This window comes from Hylaeus volcanicus, chromosome 1 (genome assembly GCF_026283585.1).
Source record: "Hylaeus volcanicus isolate JK05 chromosome 1, UHH_iyHylVolc1.0_haploid, whole genome shotgun sequence".
In the NCBI taxonomy this organism is placed as follows: domain Eukaryota; kingdom Metazoa; phylum Arthropoda; class Insecta; order Hymenoptera; family Colletidae; genus Hylaeus; species Hylaeus volcanicus.
This window is the reverse complement of record NC_071976.1, coordinates 31,670,482-31,688,588: the sequence shown is the minus strand read 5'-3', so window position 1 is coordinate 31,688,588 and position 18,107 is coordinate 31,670,482. Positions and strand designations below refer to the sequence as shown.

General features: G+C 45.3%; 1 protein-coding gene across 1 annotated transcript; it reads right to left on the bottom strand.

Annotated features, from left to right (window-relative positions):
* Positions 1 to 769: 769 nt before the first annotated feature.
* Positions 770 to 17,146, bottom strand: LOC128877016 (myogenic-determination protein). The gene is made up of 5 exons (XM_054123950.1): positions 16,117 to 17,146; positions 14,567 to 14,891; positions 13,632 to 13,802; positions 7,976 to 8,054; positions 770 to 1,968 (listed from the first exon to the last, which is right to left on the bottom strand). Exons 1-5 carry the CDS (start codon positions 16,437 to 16,439, stop codon positions 1,835 to 1,837), a joined length of 1,032 nt encoding a protein of 343 aa, XP_053979925.1. The 5' UTR covers positions 16,440 to 17,146; the 3' UTR covers positions 770 to 1,834.
* Between the last annotated feature and the right edge of the window lie 961 nt (positions 17,147 to 18,107).

Here is an 18,107-nt window from a genome sequence, read left to right as displayed (position 1 = left end):
ATCTCTCCTCTGACTTAGGTCGTGCGACCTGACCTGACTCGTTCTAGTCGATGTTCTTAAAAGAGATTCTCACGTCCCTAAGTGGCGGAGTTAAACTCGATGGAGCTTATGTTCGGCGAGAGGTGGCAGGTGTACGTGAATGTTTGTTTACGTGACAGGAAGTGCGATCGCAGGACGCGTTCGTTCGTTCGTCGGATCGATGCGAACAGCGGCTTGGAAGTTTCCAGCTTCCGTCGATAGCGAGCGGATTCTGAAGAACGAGGACAGATGCGTTTACAAGCCTCCCGAGGGACTCGTCGCGTATGTTTTGAAAACGTGACGATTATCGCGGCGAAGCGGACGCGTCGATACGTGAACATTACAAGTTTTTCGATTTACCAGCCTAAAAGAGATCTCTTGTTTCCTGTGTTGGTTGCTTTGGTCGTGCCGCCGTCGGCTCTTCGAGGCCGCGTCCATAAATCGACCGGGACTTCCAGCTGTCTCCGTGGACGAGCCGGTCGCGATTAGGGTCGGAAAAAGAGGAAGCGCTTACCGACGAAACAGACCCACGCATTTTTTTATTAGACGTGGAAACGAGAAACGACCAATCGAAAGCTCTTCTTATTTCCTGCGACGTCACGCGGAAGTAAAAAAAAACTTCATTTAGTCGATAACTGTAATGCTAATTTTTGTCAAGGAAAATAAGCGGGAGGATATTAATATCTTTTAACCGAGAACACGGAACGAAGGAGGAACGATGGAAAAATGAATAAACACGCGAATCTGTGGCTCGGTTTAAACGATTTCGATGCTCTTTATTGTCGTGTAGCTCGGATGAATGTATCCGTGTGTATACATGTGTACGCGCACGCGCGAGAGAGAAACAGGATTACGGAGGATTAGATTCGCGAACACGAAAGTACGAATGCGCGAAATTTCGTCGGGGGTGTCGCGCGAATAGCTTAACGGAGTACGATTTACTCGGCCACGTTTATTTTCTCGTCTATAACGCGCGTTTCGACTCGCGCTGCGATTCTCTCCTGAAACAGGAGAGCTCGAGGGAAACCGCAGCGACGAATTAATTCGTTCGACCTCGAAGACCTCGAAGATCAAGAGGTCACTTACCTATTCGGAGGTCCTCGCATCCGTCTAGAGGATCTCTCGGTATGTTAATAAAAAAACCCGTTAAATGTAATCAGTAATAAGTAGACCGCGGATCTTTATGCAAAATAAAATCTTTGTAAACGTGCCTACAAAAATTGAACCTAAATAGGAATTTATTTTATTCTCCAAATATTATAACGTGAACTCTACTTTCAATCTTTTTTATATTATTGACTACTGTGCCCATTCTATACTTTCCTGCACGTTCAGGTTTTCTATAAATGCATCAAAATCCGCAGTCTAGTTATGACTATTTAATGTTATGACTAGACTGCGGATCTTTGTGCAAAATAAAATCTTTGCAAACGTGTTTACAAAAATTGAACCTAAATAGGAATTTATTTTATTTTCTGCAAATACTATAACATGAACTTTACTTTCAATCTTTTTTATATTTTTCCATATTGTTCGCATTTTGTAGTTTCTTGCACATTCAAATTTCCTATGAACGCACAAAGATCCGCGGTCTAGTAATAAGTAATATTTTCTAACTGGCCCAGCTAGTCCATCCTTGCGACAGGGCCTGTTACCGATCATTTGTTAATCGTTAATCACGTGGATTATAGTTTGCCCAACGCTGACCGACGGACCATCGTTGGAGCGCGAATTTAGGAACTTGGTATCCACTTGGCGTGTCCAGGAACAATCGATAAAAGCTCTTCGATCCTCTTAATACTGGTTTTCGTAGTTCTCATTGATGCGAAGGGTATCGATGTGTTTCGGTGGTCGATCGCGACGGATCATTGATGCTCTGAACGATCATGTTCAGCCGATCCAAGCTGCTCCCGCTGATTTGCGGCGACTGCGGCTCCGTTTGCTCGAACCCTGCAAAACGAGCACGAAATAAAATAGAACACGCACGAATTAACGGAAAGCGTGTCATCTCGCTGTGATCTTGTTAACGAACTATTTCGATAACGGCTCAATCGAAACGTTAACGGGGTCGAATGGACTCATTGGGAAGTTTCCACGCGATAAGTACGCGGCTCAAAGTTAGCGAGACTGTGTGGAGTCGTTGGGATAGAATTAAATTGCTCCCAAACTGTATTGTTTCGTCGAAACGCGTCGAATCGGCGAACGTACCCAACGGATGAATCCGTCGGGCGAAGCGATCGCGATAAAAATAGTTGGCCGATCGGTTTCCATTTACGTTCGCGATGCGATATAAGCGAAGATGAATATTTAAGGGTGGAAAGCGCTTCTATAAATACGAAAGTGGGAAGAAGAGTGTTCGTAGTGCTTGTTCGAATCGACGCGAGGAGGCCGAAGAATGCACTCGGGTGGACGCGAGCTGCATTTTCTATGACCTCGTCGGAAAACCTAACTGCGCGTAGCTGGTCAGATAAATCTCTGTAAATTACACCTTTGTTATTTTAAGGGCATACATACTCATGGCTTTCCACGTTCGATTTTTTATCGAAAAAGAATTATTTGTTACGTTTGATTTGGCTTAAGTACGAAGAAACGAGTAACAGAAGCTAATAACAGAAGCATGTTCGCAAGCGTTACAACGCAGGTATTATCTATTTCTGATACGTCTTTCAGTTCTGACTACGAATCGCTCGCGAGTTCCTCGCCAGGAGTAAATCGAGACGACTTAATTGCATCCCTCGGTCTTCAAAGACTCCTAATTCGCTCGGTTCGCTCGATTCGTTCTCACCGGGTGTTCTTCCCAGCGAACAAGGAACCTTTGATTCGTCCTCATTAGCGGGAAACGCAACGACGACGTCGAAAATCTTGTCGCAGGAATTGGAAAGCCCGTGCTGGCCGCGTTTAGAATAGAGCTGAGACTATTCCAACGGTTTACAATTATTCTTACCTTCGAATATTTAAGCATTATTTCACATTTTATATCATCATTTCCGATCGATCATCTTCCGATATTCCAAAAGTGAATGAAGAAGAGTTCGAGGCGGTTGTTATTCGCGAAACGTAAGCGTTAAGAAAAATGACACTTTATGGCTGCCAGAGCGATACAATAAACGAAGATTTATCGGTGGAGATTTTGGCTGTAACGAAGGTCTTCTTCGGGAGATTATTCGGAGTTTGACATCGCTGATGTATACAACGCGCACGCCTGCGAACATCTTCCAAGGATTCACGGGTCCGCTTTCGAAGATTCTGTTCGTATTGGATGTCGACCGTTCTAAATTTATAAATAAATCGTTATTATTAATAGGAGTGGCGTGGAAGACAGGGGATGGTTGTAACGCGCGGTAAGCCGGGCTAGTTTGTAAGGGATACAGGGGGCGAAGAGCGAGCAGAAGCGAAGAACCAGAGGAGGACAAGCCAAACGACGGAGGAAACGAGATTTTCGAGAGACATTAGCGAATTCTGGATGCGGCAAAGTATGTATTTTGGCCGCGGTTTCCGCCGCGTTTAAACGCGCGTTGCATTCACTCGGCAAAAGGATGGTCCGGCGACGATGCGTCATATTAATGTACCGTGGCAATATATGGCACTTTCGGGTGACTAGAACCCGACTAGTACTTCTCATCCTTCGACGATCCGCCGAACTGCGACGGGAGCGATTCTCGCGAAAGCCACACGCAAGCAGCACCTCGAGGTCGAGCGTGCAAGCGGTGCAGCTCGACGAAGAAGCGAATTTTTTTTCTGGGACAGAGGTAGGAGAGATTTTTCGCACAAACTTTTCCAATTACGGGTCGATAGGGTCACCGGCCCCTCCTACGAATGTTCCATCGACGACGGGTCATTTTTCACCGCAGGATGTGTAAAATTGTGGACGAGGGGCCTGTTATTGGCAGGGTGAAAGTACATCGAAGGGGTACTCGCTTTTTATGGGTCAGGGAACAGATATTCGCGATGATTAAGGGATTCAAAATATCAGAGATGGGCAAAACCCTAGGTTTCGGATAAATCTTCCGTTATTATTAATAGTTTTGTCGATATGTTTGTCTCGTTTCTTTCTCTGTAAAATGTTCAAAAGAGGAAACGAGACAAACATATCGTCAAACTTCAGATTTATTCCAAACCTAGGGTTTTGTTCGTCACTGCAAAATATTTCGTAATCACTAGACTGCGGGTTTTCCTTCAGATTTTCATCTACAGGAGATTTTTAATGTGCAAGAAACTACAGAATCCACACGGCATGCAATAATATATAAATATATCGAAAGTAAAGTTCGTATCGTAATATTTACACAGTAAGATAAATTCATATGTCAATTTTTGTACGTACGTGTACAAAGATTTTATTTTGCATAAAGATTCGCAGTCAAATAATTACCGAAGCTATAACCGTTCGACTCGCAAGTGAAACATTTAAATAATAAAGTTATGTCCAACGGCGTTGCTTTACTGTTTCTTTGATTTCGAAGATATTGCTGTCTCGATGGCGTGTTGGACGAACTCCCGAAAAGGGTCGAGCAAACTAGCCCCGTCGTCGGAAGTAGGATACTCCGCCCTGGCGCTAGACGAACGCGTTCGGTCGGAACGTCGACTGTTTTTGAAATAACGCTAGTTAAATGGGACGCAACCGCGAGGCATCAATTAAAATAATCAGGGTCCACGGTAGTGGGTTACGGTTACGGTTCGGTAAGTCGCTTGGCACGGTGCAAGCTCCGCTCGCCTAGCAGGGAGGAACTTGTTACTCGTTCTCGCAGCCATGCCTATTCCTACCCGCGACTACCGGTTCTTCTGCCACGCTTCGCGGCGTCCGAGTCGGCCGGAGGCGTTCGCGTTGCGGCGCGATCGTGAATTATAGACCGGTGCTTCTAACGAGTGACTACTCGTGTCACGAATCCCTCTGCCTCTCTTTATCTTCCTCGCTTGCAACCCTTCTCAGCGCCAGATCACCAACGTCGAGGCTTCCGCGCGGACGGGCCGCGATAACTCGCACCCGACGCCGCTCCGGGCGGTGGTTGGGGATCCCTGAAAGCTGGCCAAAGCTTCGATGCTTTTAATTTACATTGCCCTCGCGCAAGGAGCTCCACGGATCGTGGAGATCTTCGTTGAAGCGATTCAGAAATTCCCGTGTATTTCTGTGAATTTATATTATCTTTCTCTAACTATAAATCGTCCTCTTATTTTGCTCTTCTTATCTATTACTGTTAGCCATTTGATCGCTTTATCACGCGTACTTCCCGCTCAAATTTCCCCTATACCACAGGCTAATCCTTCCTCGCATTCCTCAATTGAACGCTTTAGTGTTCCATAACTTCTCTAGCTCAGCCTTCCTGATATCTATTTAGTTCGTTCCGCGTCTACCCCTGGCCATCCGTTTCTGACCGTCTTCTTGCTCGCTTCTAGAATCCGAATACACCTAATGTATCTGTACCGCCTGCTGTACTTTGAACTTTCTGTCCTATTCTCTGTATTACACGCCGCACCTTTCTGTGATACCGTAATTTCCGTAAGTGCGAGAATCGAGAGTGCACGACATCCTCGAATCCTCCGACTGATAACTTCGCGTTATTTCGACCATCGGAATTCGAGGAACACTTTTGGTCAGCTTTTTGGTGACCGTCTGACCACGGAGATAACTCGAGATAACTCGAGTCGCCACAGCTTCTTTTCGCTCCGTTGAGTTATGTTTCACGCTTGCCAATAGCCAGGTATTCATTAACGCTAATTAATCCCGAGTTATTTTAATGGCCAGAATCCCGCGATTCCGCGTGCTCCATTTTGGCTCGTCCCCTGTCTCGACTCGGCTCGACCAATTTGGCATTGTCCCTCTCCTCCTCCCATCCAATCTTTGTATTTTCCATTTCTCCGGCCCTTTGTCCGACAAGCAATCTCGTTTCACCAAGCGACCGTCTCCTGTAGCTAGCGATGGGCTCGAGACCGATCGAGTCCGGCATCGTTCGATACCCAGGCGTGGATCATGCACGCGAGGGCACTTATCATCGTGATACCGAGACTCGCAGGAATACAATTTGGCGGTCTCGGCTATTATCTTCAAACGCAGACAGATATCTACAACTGTTATTTGAAACGCTGAGAACCAAGCGAATAATAACGAATCTTCTATTTTTATAATAAGGGAAATAAGATAACATCCTAGCACCGTAATCCGTTACTTTTGAAATATAAACAGTATTCGAATTGTTATTTGAAACGCCGAGATCCAAGAGAATAACGAACCTTCTATTTTTATAATCAGAGGAATAAGATAACATCCTAGCATCGTAATCCGTTACTTTTGAAATATAAACAGTATTCGAATTGTTATTTGAAACGTTGAGATCCAAGTGGACATCAAAGTTCCTATTTTTGTAATAGCACCGTAATCACTCTTCGTGTAAATCTATCCTTTGCGAGACTTAAAAATAAAATACCCTTTGTTTTCAGGTTCGAAGGTCTCCGAGCCACATAAACCTCCTTGCCATAATCGTTCATTGATGCCGAGAAGCTTCGAAGCGCTTAGGGAGTCGTTAAGCGTTTCAAGACTATTCGAGACTCCGAGAGCGATCGAGACTTACCAAGACCTGTCGCGGCTTTGAAGAACTTCCGGTATCGAGAAACGTTCGAAGCGATCTCGAAAGTTCCGAATCCCTTTCGAAGCGCGAAACAACCATCTAGTCCCCGAGCTATGCGAGAACTGCCACACGTCAAACGATCCTCGGCGAAGAAATTCGCCCGGCTTCGATCAGCGCGCGAGCACGAGTCAGCGTGCCGTAGATACGCGCGGACAGACACGGCTGCTCGTCTATTTTCAGAATGTAGGCCAATTAATTCCGCCACATTTTCGGCGGTACAGGTCGGAAAAACGAAAACTGTACGAATGTCGCGCGAAAATAGCGAGAATCACGGGGGTTAAATCGGTCTGGAGCGACGTTGGTTCGAGGGGTGTTTGGATAGCTGCAACGAAGCTTCGACCCAAAGGTGCGACGAGATCGGTCCCGATTTCATTCAGGAAGAAGAAGAGCGAAGGAATCGTACCGAGAGTAAGTTTAATAGAGGAGGTATCTCGTATGCTCGGCTGTCGAACTTCGAAGCGATGCAGCAAGTGCTGTGGTATTGGTAGACGAACCAAAACGCTTCGAATATAAAAGAAGTTTGCGACTCTCTTGATACGTCCACTGCCAGGTTAATACTCTTCAAAATATCTAGAGGAAACTCCATAACAAAAATGTTATTTTTGTAACTTCATCGATGTTCGTGTGTGTGTGTGTCGTATTCATTTTCTTTAACGGTAAACTTTCAGAATCAATTTGTTTTAGATCTTCAATGAAAAGCACTGTCAACTGTTTCGAAGCCTAGTCAGCAAAGTTTGAAATCCTCAGCTCCCCAAGATAGAAAAAACGTGGCAGTTTCTGATTATTTATTCGTTGGAGACGAATGCTATCACAATGGAGAACAATAGACTGTACAACGTAGATCCACGGTATCGTGTTTCTTCTCGTGGCTGAAAATCGCGACGGCGAGCGAGGGTACGCGTGACGCGTTGACGCGTGGCGCGTGGCCGTCGGCGACCCGACGCTGCGCGTCACCAGGCGTACGACGCGGAGAGGTCGAGAGGAAACGAGGGATCGAGCCACTCTACCGGGAGAACGTTGCATCTCGGAAGCTCCACGGGTGGGCTATCTATAGCAGCGAGTGTAACCGAATAGAAACCGAGTGTCACTCAAGGGTGACAAAACTCATTAATACCGATCTGCTTAATGCTCCGTCTCGTGTCTGGCATTAATCTACTTAAAAATACCAGTATCGCGAGCGATCCACCGTTTTGGAAGCGTCGACCAGAGGGGGCTGGTCGATGGTTCGCCTCTCGTTGCGGGCTCCTTAATAGACGATTCCTGTCTTTCCACGCGTCTCACCGGCGACTACGTATATACGTAAATTACCGTTTCGCAGATAGAATCTCACTCACCGTTGATGGGTTGAAACCTTGCCAAAGGGTCCGAGAACTGCCTGAGCCTCTCCGTCACGTATCGCGGCGAGTCTGCCCCCTGCGGACAAAAAGAAACGGTTTGATTGCGATCGGTCACAACGGGAGGCGATAACACATCTCGGCTTGGTCGAAATGCTAATTTATTAGGTTGTCCAGAAAGTTCGTGGCAATTTTTAAGAAAAATTCAAAGGCATATTTGAATTTTGATATATATATATTTATCGAATTATATAAATACCATTTTGTTCCACGACCTTTCCAGCTTTTAAGGGATGCACCCATGTTAATTGTTTTCAACCATTCCAATATAAACAGACGCGTACCGCCTATCAAAAATCGGCACGAACTTTCCAGACAACCCAATATTTACACTATTATCGCGGTCGTGACTCGACCGGAAACCTTGTAAAACGTAAACAAGGACGGTCGTTATTGCAAGCTGGAAGTTTTGTAATAGTGTTCTTTGTCAAAGGTTATACAAAACAGAGTTGTTCGTTAACAACAGAGTACAGTATATTTATGTTATTCGTAAGTGAAATCGTTTAGCTCAGAGGTATCGTATATTTATTTTAATAATACGTACTGGCTCGTGAGATTAACATCGCTTACAGAGGAGGTGCTGACTCGAGGCGACAGCTTTTAACGTATTACGTACTTCGAAACGGAGACAGAATCGCTAAGTAACTCGAGAATGAGACGAACGATTTTCTCTGTTTCGAACATTTTTCTGTACATTTTCTCGCATATTCGATCGTTTGATAGGTACTCGAGGAATACGTTAGCTTTTGGAGTTTGGAAATTTAATCGGATCGGATCTTGTAGCCGAAGAAAGCACTTTTGGTCAGCTTTTATGGTATTTCTGACCATTGTTCGGCATCTCGGCGAGAATGGGGGACGCGCGCGGTGTCGCGCCTCGTTCGATTCGATCGGTCGAGAAATGTAGGTCAATCGTAGCGTTCGGCAAGGGATTCGCGCAAACGTCGCCCGCCAATTGGACGGAGAAGGGTGCAGAGAGGGTGACAATGGGCGAGAAGGGGGGCAGGGTAGTTTTAAACAAACACGGAAATCGCCGGGAATGCAAATACGTTCAGCCACGAATAATTGTCTGATTTCGGTAATAACTACCCTTGGGAAAATATTCAGTAAACAACACCGCTAATTGTTCTCTGTCTTGCTGAATCGTTATCGTTCTTCTTGCTTAAACTGTTGCCAATTATAAATTATCGCAAATATTACAGTACAATCGTTGTTTCACGTAGACCCGTCGTTGCGGGAAAGATTGCGGATAAATTTTATTTTAGTAATTACTAACAAAATAAAATCTTTGCAAGCGTAGCTAGAAAGACTGAACCTAAATAGAATTTGATTTTACTCTGCAAATGTTGTAATATGAATTTTATTTTCAATATTTTTTTTATATTATTGCATACTGTGTGCATTTTTTAGTTTCTTGCATATTCGAGCTGCCTATAAATGTATAAAAATCCGCAGTCTGGTCATTTCTATGTATCGAATAATAAACGTTAAGCTAGATTTAACAACGTCCAATGGGGTAAATGAATAAATCTCAACGCGTTGTTTTTGTTCGTCTATTGTCCGAGTAAAATTGTCTGTTCCGTGGTGGGAACGGGCGCGTGGGCATCGATAAAAGATAAGGGAAATCGGAAGCGGACGATTGTCGAATGTAAGTGGCCGAGGGAAGGCCAGGAGTTCGTGGTCGTCGTCGTTGTCGTTGGAATGCTGATCGGCGTCGCGTTCTCTGATCTCTTTCGCCTTCTTTCTCTCATTCATTTCTCCACTCTACAGACCACTAAACACCCCGTACACATTTTATCCGACTACCCTGTTCCTTTATTTGTTTCGGCGCATCTATATGCGGCGTCGCGGCCAACTATTCTCGGAGTGAAAGCAGTTCCTCGCCGCGCTGTCCACCGCCCGGCATCGCGCGCGTGTACGTGCGTTCGCAACTTGTTACGAGAAACCAGCTCTGACAACCAGTGTTCCGCGAGAAGATACATTTCCGATGGACGAACCCGCGCGTTTACGGAGAACCGCGCACCGGAGCCTATTTAAATTTCGAATTCCATCGTTATCGAGCGTCCCGCGTCAGAAATTGCGCGCGCTGGCCAATGGAATGCAATTTATTGCATCGTTTGGATAGTATTAAAAAGGTGTCGATTCCAACATTCACGACGAGAGTCGTAATCGAAGCTTGGAAGCGAGAAGACGAGAGAAAAGAAGAATTTGATCGAAAAGTAGCAAGGGAGTTGGACTTTTTGAAAGTCATAAATAACGTCCGATACCATAAGTATTCGTACCATCTACTATATACGAAGAACCTATCGAAGATTCTAAAGTAAACGATAGGTTTCACGTTCTCGGATAACTGTTTCGTTACGAAGATATACACACTGTACACGGATGTATATATTTATAATAAAAAAATTTGCACGGTGACGACAAACCTATCGTTTAATTTAGACACATTCTTTTAAAAGACATTAAGGGTGTGTTATAATATTTTTCGGTCCTGACTATATATGTATAGGGAATTCACCTGTAAGTAGACTGCGGATTTTTATGCATTTATAGGCAGTTCGAATATGCAAGAAACTAATAAATGCACACAGCGTGCAATAATATAAAAAAGCATTCAAAATAAAATTCATATTATAACATTTACAGAGTACAATCAAATTCGGAAGTTTTAATGCGCAAAAAATTACAAAATGCACACAATGTGCAAGAATATGAAAATAATGAAAGTAAAGTTCACATTATAGTATTTGCAGGGTAAAATAAATTCCTATTTAGGTTCGATTTTTGTAGGCGCGTTTGCAAAGATTTTATTTTGCATAAAGATCCGCAGTCTACCCATAACCGTTGCAAACAAAATCCAGAATAACTAGATATTTATGAAAACCTATAAAATCGCCTAAACCTGTAAAATGTTACGATAACAAGTCACTCGGATAAATTTGTCCGTAGGAGAGTTGGACGTCCCACGTGTACGGAAGACCGTCCTGTCCTTGGAGTTTGTTTCGTCTCGGACTTGATCCGCGTTTTCAATGCACGCTAAGAGTTCAGAGGACCGCAGAGCACCCCAGCGACGGTTTTTGGGAAGATCGACGAGTTGTAACGTCGCGGACCTGGCAACGGGACGTGGCACGAGATCGACGAGCTTTTATCGTAAAGTAGGATACGTTAACCGTTCCCGTGCTCGCGACTAAAACGGCTGCTTTAAATAAGCGCGATGTTTGCTCTGGAAGATAGGTCTGCGGCCTCGATGTCGGAGGTCGATGCAACCACGCTTCCCTCCGAGGGATGCTCATTCCCAGAAAAAGATCGATCCTACGATCGAGTTTGAAACTAAGTGATCGTTCGATAAAAATAATCGAGATCTACGGGGATTTAAAGAACACATTATCGAAAGCTCTGCGAACTCGATAACGGGGATTATCTTCGCTTTTAATGGAGGGTCCTACCACCTTCGGGGTTAGAACATCGAGAATTATGCTTCTCGGAGAATTATTCTTTTTTTCTTTGAAGCATCGCAGCTTTTTATTCCACTGGTTTACAAAACGTACGAAACTGTTCGGCGCAATATCGAGAGCTCGCTAGTTTGTTTTACTTGAAATATTGGCAAACGAAGGCCGTTTTTCTATTTAAAAAAGTACTCGCGCTGAAAATTAGGCAACGTCACTGAGTCGGGTGAAGTCACCCAGTTTTGGGCGGTACATTCTTTGATCTCCGATACGAACGACAGGTTTAAATGTCGCTATAGGAAAACGAAAGGTCGATCGAACGAGCGCGCATCGTCTCCGTCTGGAACAGATCGAGTGAATCGAATGGAAATTCGTGTGGAAATGAACGAAAGCTCGAGGTATCGTGGCACGAATCGATGCTCGGCATCGAGCTTATATTTAGCGGGGATACGAGCCGACTGCTTTACGCGAAAGGCCAGGGAAATATATTTCATTGTATAATCTCCTCGAGAAGAGTCCCGAAGTGGATCGCTCGCTGGGTTCTCCCAAAACATCGCTCGACGGGCTGTACATCCCGAGACAGAGATGGGCAAATGTTTATTCGATTATTCCATTGAACGGGCGTTCAAACAGGTTTCATTCCATAATTCATGTTCCAAGTTTTATCTGTTTAACAAATATTCATCTTGAGGTAGTTGTTTCGAGATAGTCACGTGTTAAAGTTGCATCATTTTGATATCGTTTTTCATAAACCTGGGGTGGTCAATTTGAATCGAACCATGCTCGTATGAATCATACTTAATCAAATAACAATCGAGCGGGGTTTCGTTAAAATCCTACATTAAATAAACTCATGGAGCAACTACCTTAAATAAAAATTCTGACTTCCGGATATATGGTACTGGAATAGAGAATCTAGCCACGTATCGATTTCCCCGCTTTTCAAAAATCATCGCTCGTGCTCGAGATTCTAATCTCGTCCACGAGATTGAAGTTGTCGAAGCAGTCGATGAATAATCTGGCTCGACTGACCCGAGATGATCGAAGTTTAAGATATGATACGATTATCGAAATTCTTATTTTATTTCAATCACTTTCGAGGAGGAGGCCGTCTCATGAAAGTTTGCACGAGGACGGGGCTACTTATACTCTTCGACCCTCTTAGACTCGTTTTACGAAGGCTACCACGACGGAAGATCGATCGATCGGGAAGTAAAATTCTCGTGGAGTGTGGGTCGATCGTCGTTCTCCGAGATTCCGTTTCAAGAGCGAACTCTTTCGGCCACCGTCGCAAAAAAACACGTCAACCGACACTCCTCTCGAGCGTACACGTGTTCAACACGTGTCTGGATCCGCGGCGTTCTTGCACGAATACACGAAATTAATATTCGACATTGCTTCGCGGTATGAGATAAATATGGACAAATTTTTTTGACAATCGTTACTCTATACGACTATGGAAAATTTTCTACATCTACTCTATATCGAATAATTTATAATTTCCTATTGGCATATGCTTCATCCACCATCGTTTAATCGCTCAATAAGGACAAAAGCTTGTATAACTGTTCATCCGTATGACTTTGGCTTCCATTCCAAGTCCTCGTGAGGCACAACACAATACAGCCGCGAATCTGATAACACAAAGCACGTATTTTCCAATACTTCATACTCTCCACAATACCGTTGGAATCCACGAACTCGCACGATCCCAATATTCGTTAATCTTTTCGCAGAGACGAAAGGAATACGGGAGTGCCGACGAACGGATTATCGTCGAAATTAGACGCGCTCGTTATCGGTGATCGAACACGATCGGGATCGAGGATCGACGAGGGTCGCGTGCGAAAACACCGACCATTGGGCGGACACGGTTGTTCGTAGTTTCGATTTCTGACACGCGCGGGAAACACGGGTATCGAAAACCGATAGCGACTGGCCGAGAAGCGACGCGAATACTCTACCGGCGGAAACGATGTTGAAACGTTTCATCCTCTTGCTCCGTTTCCCCTCGGCCCGTCGAGGATCGTCGCGGCCGCGATACCGACGGCATAGGCGTGTTTTGTTGCGCGTTTCGCAGCGCGAAAGAGGTCAAAGCGAGCGTGCACGCTCTGTCGATCGCGACGAAGGGTACGCGCGCTCGAACCTACCGCGTTCTTGGTCAAACCGTGATCTTGAGCACCCGTGGATCTGTTGCCTTGCAGCAACGCCTCCAGACCCTCGATGTACTCGATCGCGTTTCGCAGGATCTCCACCTTCGGTAGCCGTTGGTTCGGGTTGTTGCTCGTTCGTCTCTTCAGGACCTCGAACGCCTCGTTCACCTAAAACGTCGACCATTTCTGTGCATTGATATGTTACCACTAGACTGCGGATCTTCGTGCAAAATACAATCTTTGTAAACGTGTCTACCAAAACTGAACCTAAATTGAAATTTATTTTTATATTATTGGCTACTGTGTCCGTTCTATAGTTTCTTGCGCTAAAACCAACTAGTTCAGATTTTCTATAAATGCATAAAGATCCGCAGTCTAGTTACGACTATTTAAGAACACTGTCACGTTCCATACGATAAAAACGGCAGTGTCAAGTAGGAAGCGTTGCTATCCGTTAGGGGTCGATTCCAAACAATTTCACGAATACTATAAGCTTCCGACGTTTAAGCCCTTGAGGCGAACAATAGATTAATCTCTCCGTTCTCTAATGTTGGAATAGCACTAGGGATTTATTCGCTATTCGTGATAGCTACGGATGGTTATGCAAACGCATATTTTATGCGCAATTATGGACTCGTGCGTAGAATAGATGCAAATGCGCAGATCCACGTGCGTTCGTATTCTGAATACATATGGAAATATAAACATTATTTTATTGTTCGAGTTCCCAAAGGAAAATCTGTACAATAGCGAAAGAAGGATGACGTGCTTATACGCGTACACTGGTATATGTATCTCCTTGGAAACTTAAACAATGGAATAGTACATCCACGTAGAAACGCGTATGTATCCGCGCATTTGCATCCATTCTACGTACGAGTCGATAATTGCGCAGAAAATTAGCATTCGCGCGCACACGTACGCACGCTGACCTTTCTCAATCGTCTTCGTTCCCTCAGGGTCGCAGCTTTCCTTCGGTCAACGGTGACCGTTTTCTTTTTGCAAGCTTTGCAGGCCCAAAGCAGACATCTGCGGGGCCCGTGGGCCGAGGTCGCAGCGTCCAATGCGTGAGGATGGGGCACGTGCTCGCTCGACTCGCTCTCGTTCGATTCGTTCAACTCTTTCTGCTCGTTCGACTCGTTACCCTCGTTGCTCTCCTCCGCCTCGATTGACGGAGACTCGAGATCGGCCGATGCGTCCACCGATACGACCGACGACGCGTCGTCGGAGTCCAAAACGTACCGGGAGGACTGTGACCTGTCGACAGGTACAACAAATCGTCAGGTGATACATCTTTCTAAAACGTGAGAGACAGGGTATCCAATGTAGCTAAAGCATCGCTTCGATACAGCTTTGATACGGTATTCATCTTGAGCCTTAGCTGTGTCTCTATTGAGTGTCGATTTCAAGATTTTCAATGATTCCCTTCTTTTCCTAGGAAAGTATCGCTTGGATTTGCCTGTTAATTTTATTTCATCAAAAAAGATTCGATGGGTCCTAGTTACCTTACTCGAAAAATACTACTTACACCTGGAAGCCTCAGTTAGTATCGTAGTATCGCACTTCCTATACCCGCGAATAAGGAGTGAAACGAACACACGAATCGTAGGCTGCGACGACGATCGTGGATTCTAAACTACGTGCCTTTAATTTTAACGAAAAGCTAATCCTGCAAATGTTCTAAAAAACGGGAACACCGCGTTAAAGAAGATCGCGGTCTTGGACCGTCGCTGCGGAGTCCCGTAGACAACAGAGAGTCTCTGTCTCTCCGATTGGAATCGTTCCAGGTGGTCGACGGAACGCGAGCCTTCTCGTTGTACCTTGATCGCGGCGACGAGAGACAGGGGCTGGTAGACACGGGTAAAAGGACCGCGAAATACGAGGTGAAAATGGTTTAATGCGCGATAAAACCATCGCCGCGTTTCCGTTGAAAATAACGACAGACAGACCCGTTTCACGATTTCGAACACTCGCCCATGACTTCGGTTTACGATGGGAGAAGACTGGCGACGCGAAAAATAAGATCTAAAGAGAATGATTCACTAAAAAATTTCTTTACTAGATACAAGAGATAATTATCAATTATTGATTCAAAGCAATTCGAACTCGTTGTATCTTAATTTCTGCTGTGCTTGAAAGTTGCAGGCTTAACAGTATTAAAAAATATAATAATACATGATTTGTTCGAGGACGTAACTACCGTCTCTATTTAATGTCTCTGTTTAAAAATATAGTAATTAATCAACAGAACGATGCCCGACTTGTCTATATTGAAACACGTGCGCCTATATCTGTCTCAAAAGCCCCCTCGTTCTTTCAACTACATAAACAGATTCTTTATCTATATCAAACACCGTATTCGACTGAATAAATTAACGACAGCAATAATCAAGGAATTGACCAACGCAATGGACGCTGAAATGAACTTTCATAGTACCTCGCAAAACTAACGAAACGAAACAAATACCAACAGGGACCGTACCGATAACGCTGCGAGCTGGTGGACTCTAACGGCGAGTTCCCAGCCGCCTCGGCGACGCTTCTCGTTTCCTCGTCCACGTTTCCCTCGGACAGGTATCCTTGAAGGTAGTCGATCGACGGATGCTCGCCGGACGCGTACTCGCGTCGACGTCGATGATGGTGGTGATAGTGATGATGATAACGATGGTGGTAACGGTGATGATGGTGGTGACTGTGGTGGGGGTGGTGCAATAGCTGCAGGTGATGGTGGCGGTACGAGTCGTAGGACGATCTACCGGCCGATTGACACGCGTAGGACACCGCGTCCGTCACGAGGGTCATCATATCTCGAGGATCACGACCAACGATCCTTCGAAACGTTTATCTCTTTCGCTAGATATTTCCTTTCCGGGTCTCTTTCGGGGGATGAAGAGGAACACGAGACTTGCTTCAAACGAGTACGAGTTTAACTGTGAACCTTGGACCTGGATCTTCCTTGGATCTTCCTTGTACCGAAGCTTTTCACTTTTTTTTCTTGGGGAGGAACCGTGAACTTTCAAGGCAGATCTTTCGTTCACTAGATTCTTCTGTTAACGATACAATGAACCCACGAATCTCGGTACACTTCTTGAAACTTCACGGAACGATTCATCCTCTTGGAAGAGAGCGATCGGCGGTCGAGTCGATCGTCATACCGAGAACGTAGCGCGGATCGGCGCGGGGAACGATCGCGGTCGATCGTCCGATCGAATCGGCGAACTTTGACAATTTTTCAACGATTACGTCTAAACGTTGAATATTTTCGAACGTTAACGACGAAGCTCGCGAACTTTGACAACGTTCGAACTCGGAATCGCGTTGATCACCAGCGCGCGAGCGTTTCGCGATCGAAAATCCTCCAGATCGAAGCAAAGTCTGGGGAAAGATTGAAGTAGCGAGCTTTCGGAGGAGGCGCGTGGCTCCGAAGCGTCGGCGAGTGCGACACGCAAGCTCGTACGCGCTCGTAGAGACTCGTAGCCGATCGTGGGCGCTACTCAGCTCGCCCTCGCTCGGCGAAACGCGCGAGTAGCCAACGCCGTTTCGAATACTTTACGAGCGGCGTTTAGCGGATGGTTACACCCAGTTGGATTATTTCCGACGGGAAGCCAACCAATTAGGGCCCATCGAAATCGCGAGGAACCATCCTCGACACGCCCATTCCTCTTTTCTAGTCGAAATCTCGTCGCGGGGTGTGGTCTCGTCCCGGGGACTTGGAAATTATTTTGGTATCCGGACATTTTTCGGTGGGATCACGACGGCATTAGCCCTGGAACTTCCTGTTCAATTTTCCGGAATACTTGGCCGCTCGAATACTTTGCGCGTCGAGGAAGCATTCGGGATATTCGCGGCATTCGCAGAGTGCAGGGTGAACTATGAATCAAGTTCTTCGGGTCTATCGCTCTTCTTTAGCGTTAATTCTCGTTTAACTTACAGGGGACCAGTAGTCGCTAAGCCATGTATCTATTCATCGCGTTTCAAGCTAATCGTTTCGGCCATAGTGGGACGTTACAAGCGAGACTTGTACGAACATATACGTGACAAAAATGAAAATCATTAGTTCTGGGGCAAATTATCTCTTCTTATTCAACCGCAGCCTTTGACGTATAACCAACCCTAGTTTGGTACAATTCATTTCTAGAAGAGAAACGAATCGGATACGAACAGGAAAAAGTGGGGCTGAAAGGGTTAACCCTTTGCACTTTTTCTCTGGTATCTATTCGAGATGCTCTCTTATTGCCACTAATGCTAAGCTTAGATTGACTTCGAAGGTCCACCTCGATTCGTGATCCCAAACTAATTTGAAATTTGAGAATCGGGTCACCTTTGCCTCGCCGGCAATTAGTTTATCGACACTTCGAGTTGCAAAGAAATGAAACCTAAAGAAACATTATTGCTGGTTGATTCGCGCTGTGTTGAACGTAGCGGTAACCGAGAGTCACCTCTCGAGTGCAAAGGATTAATTAGAAGTTTTTT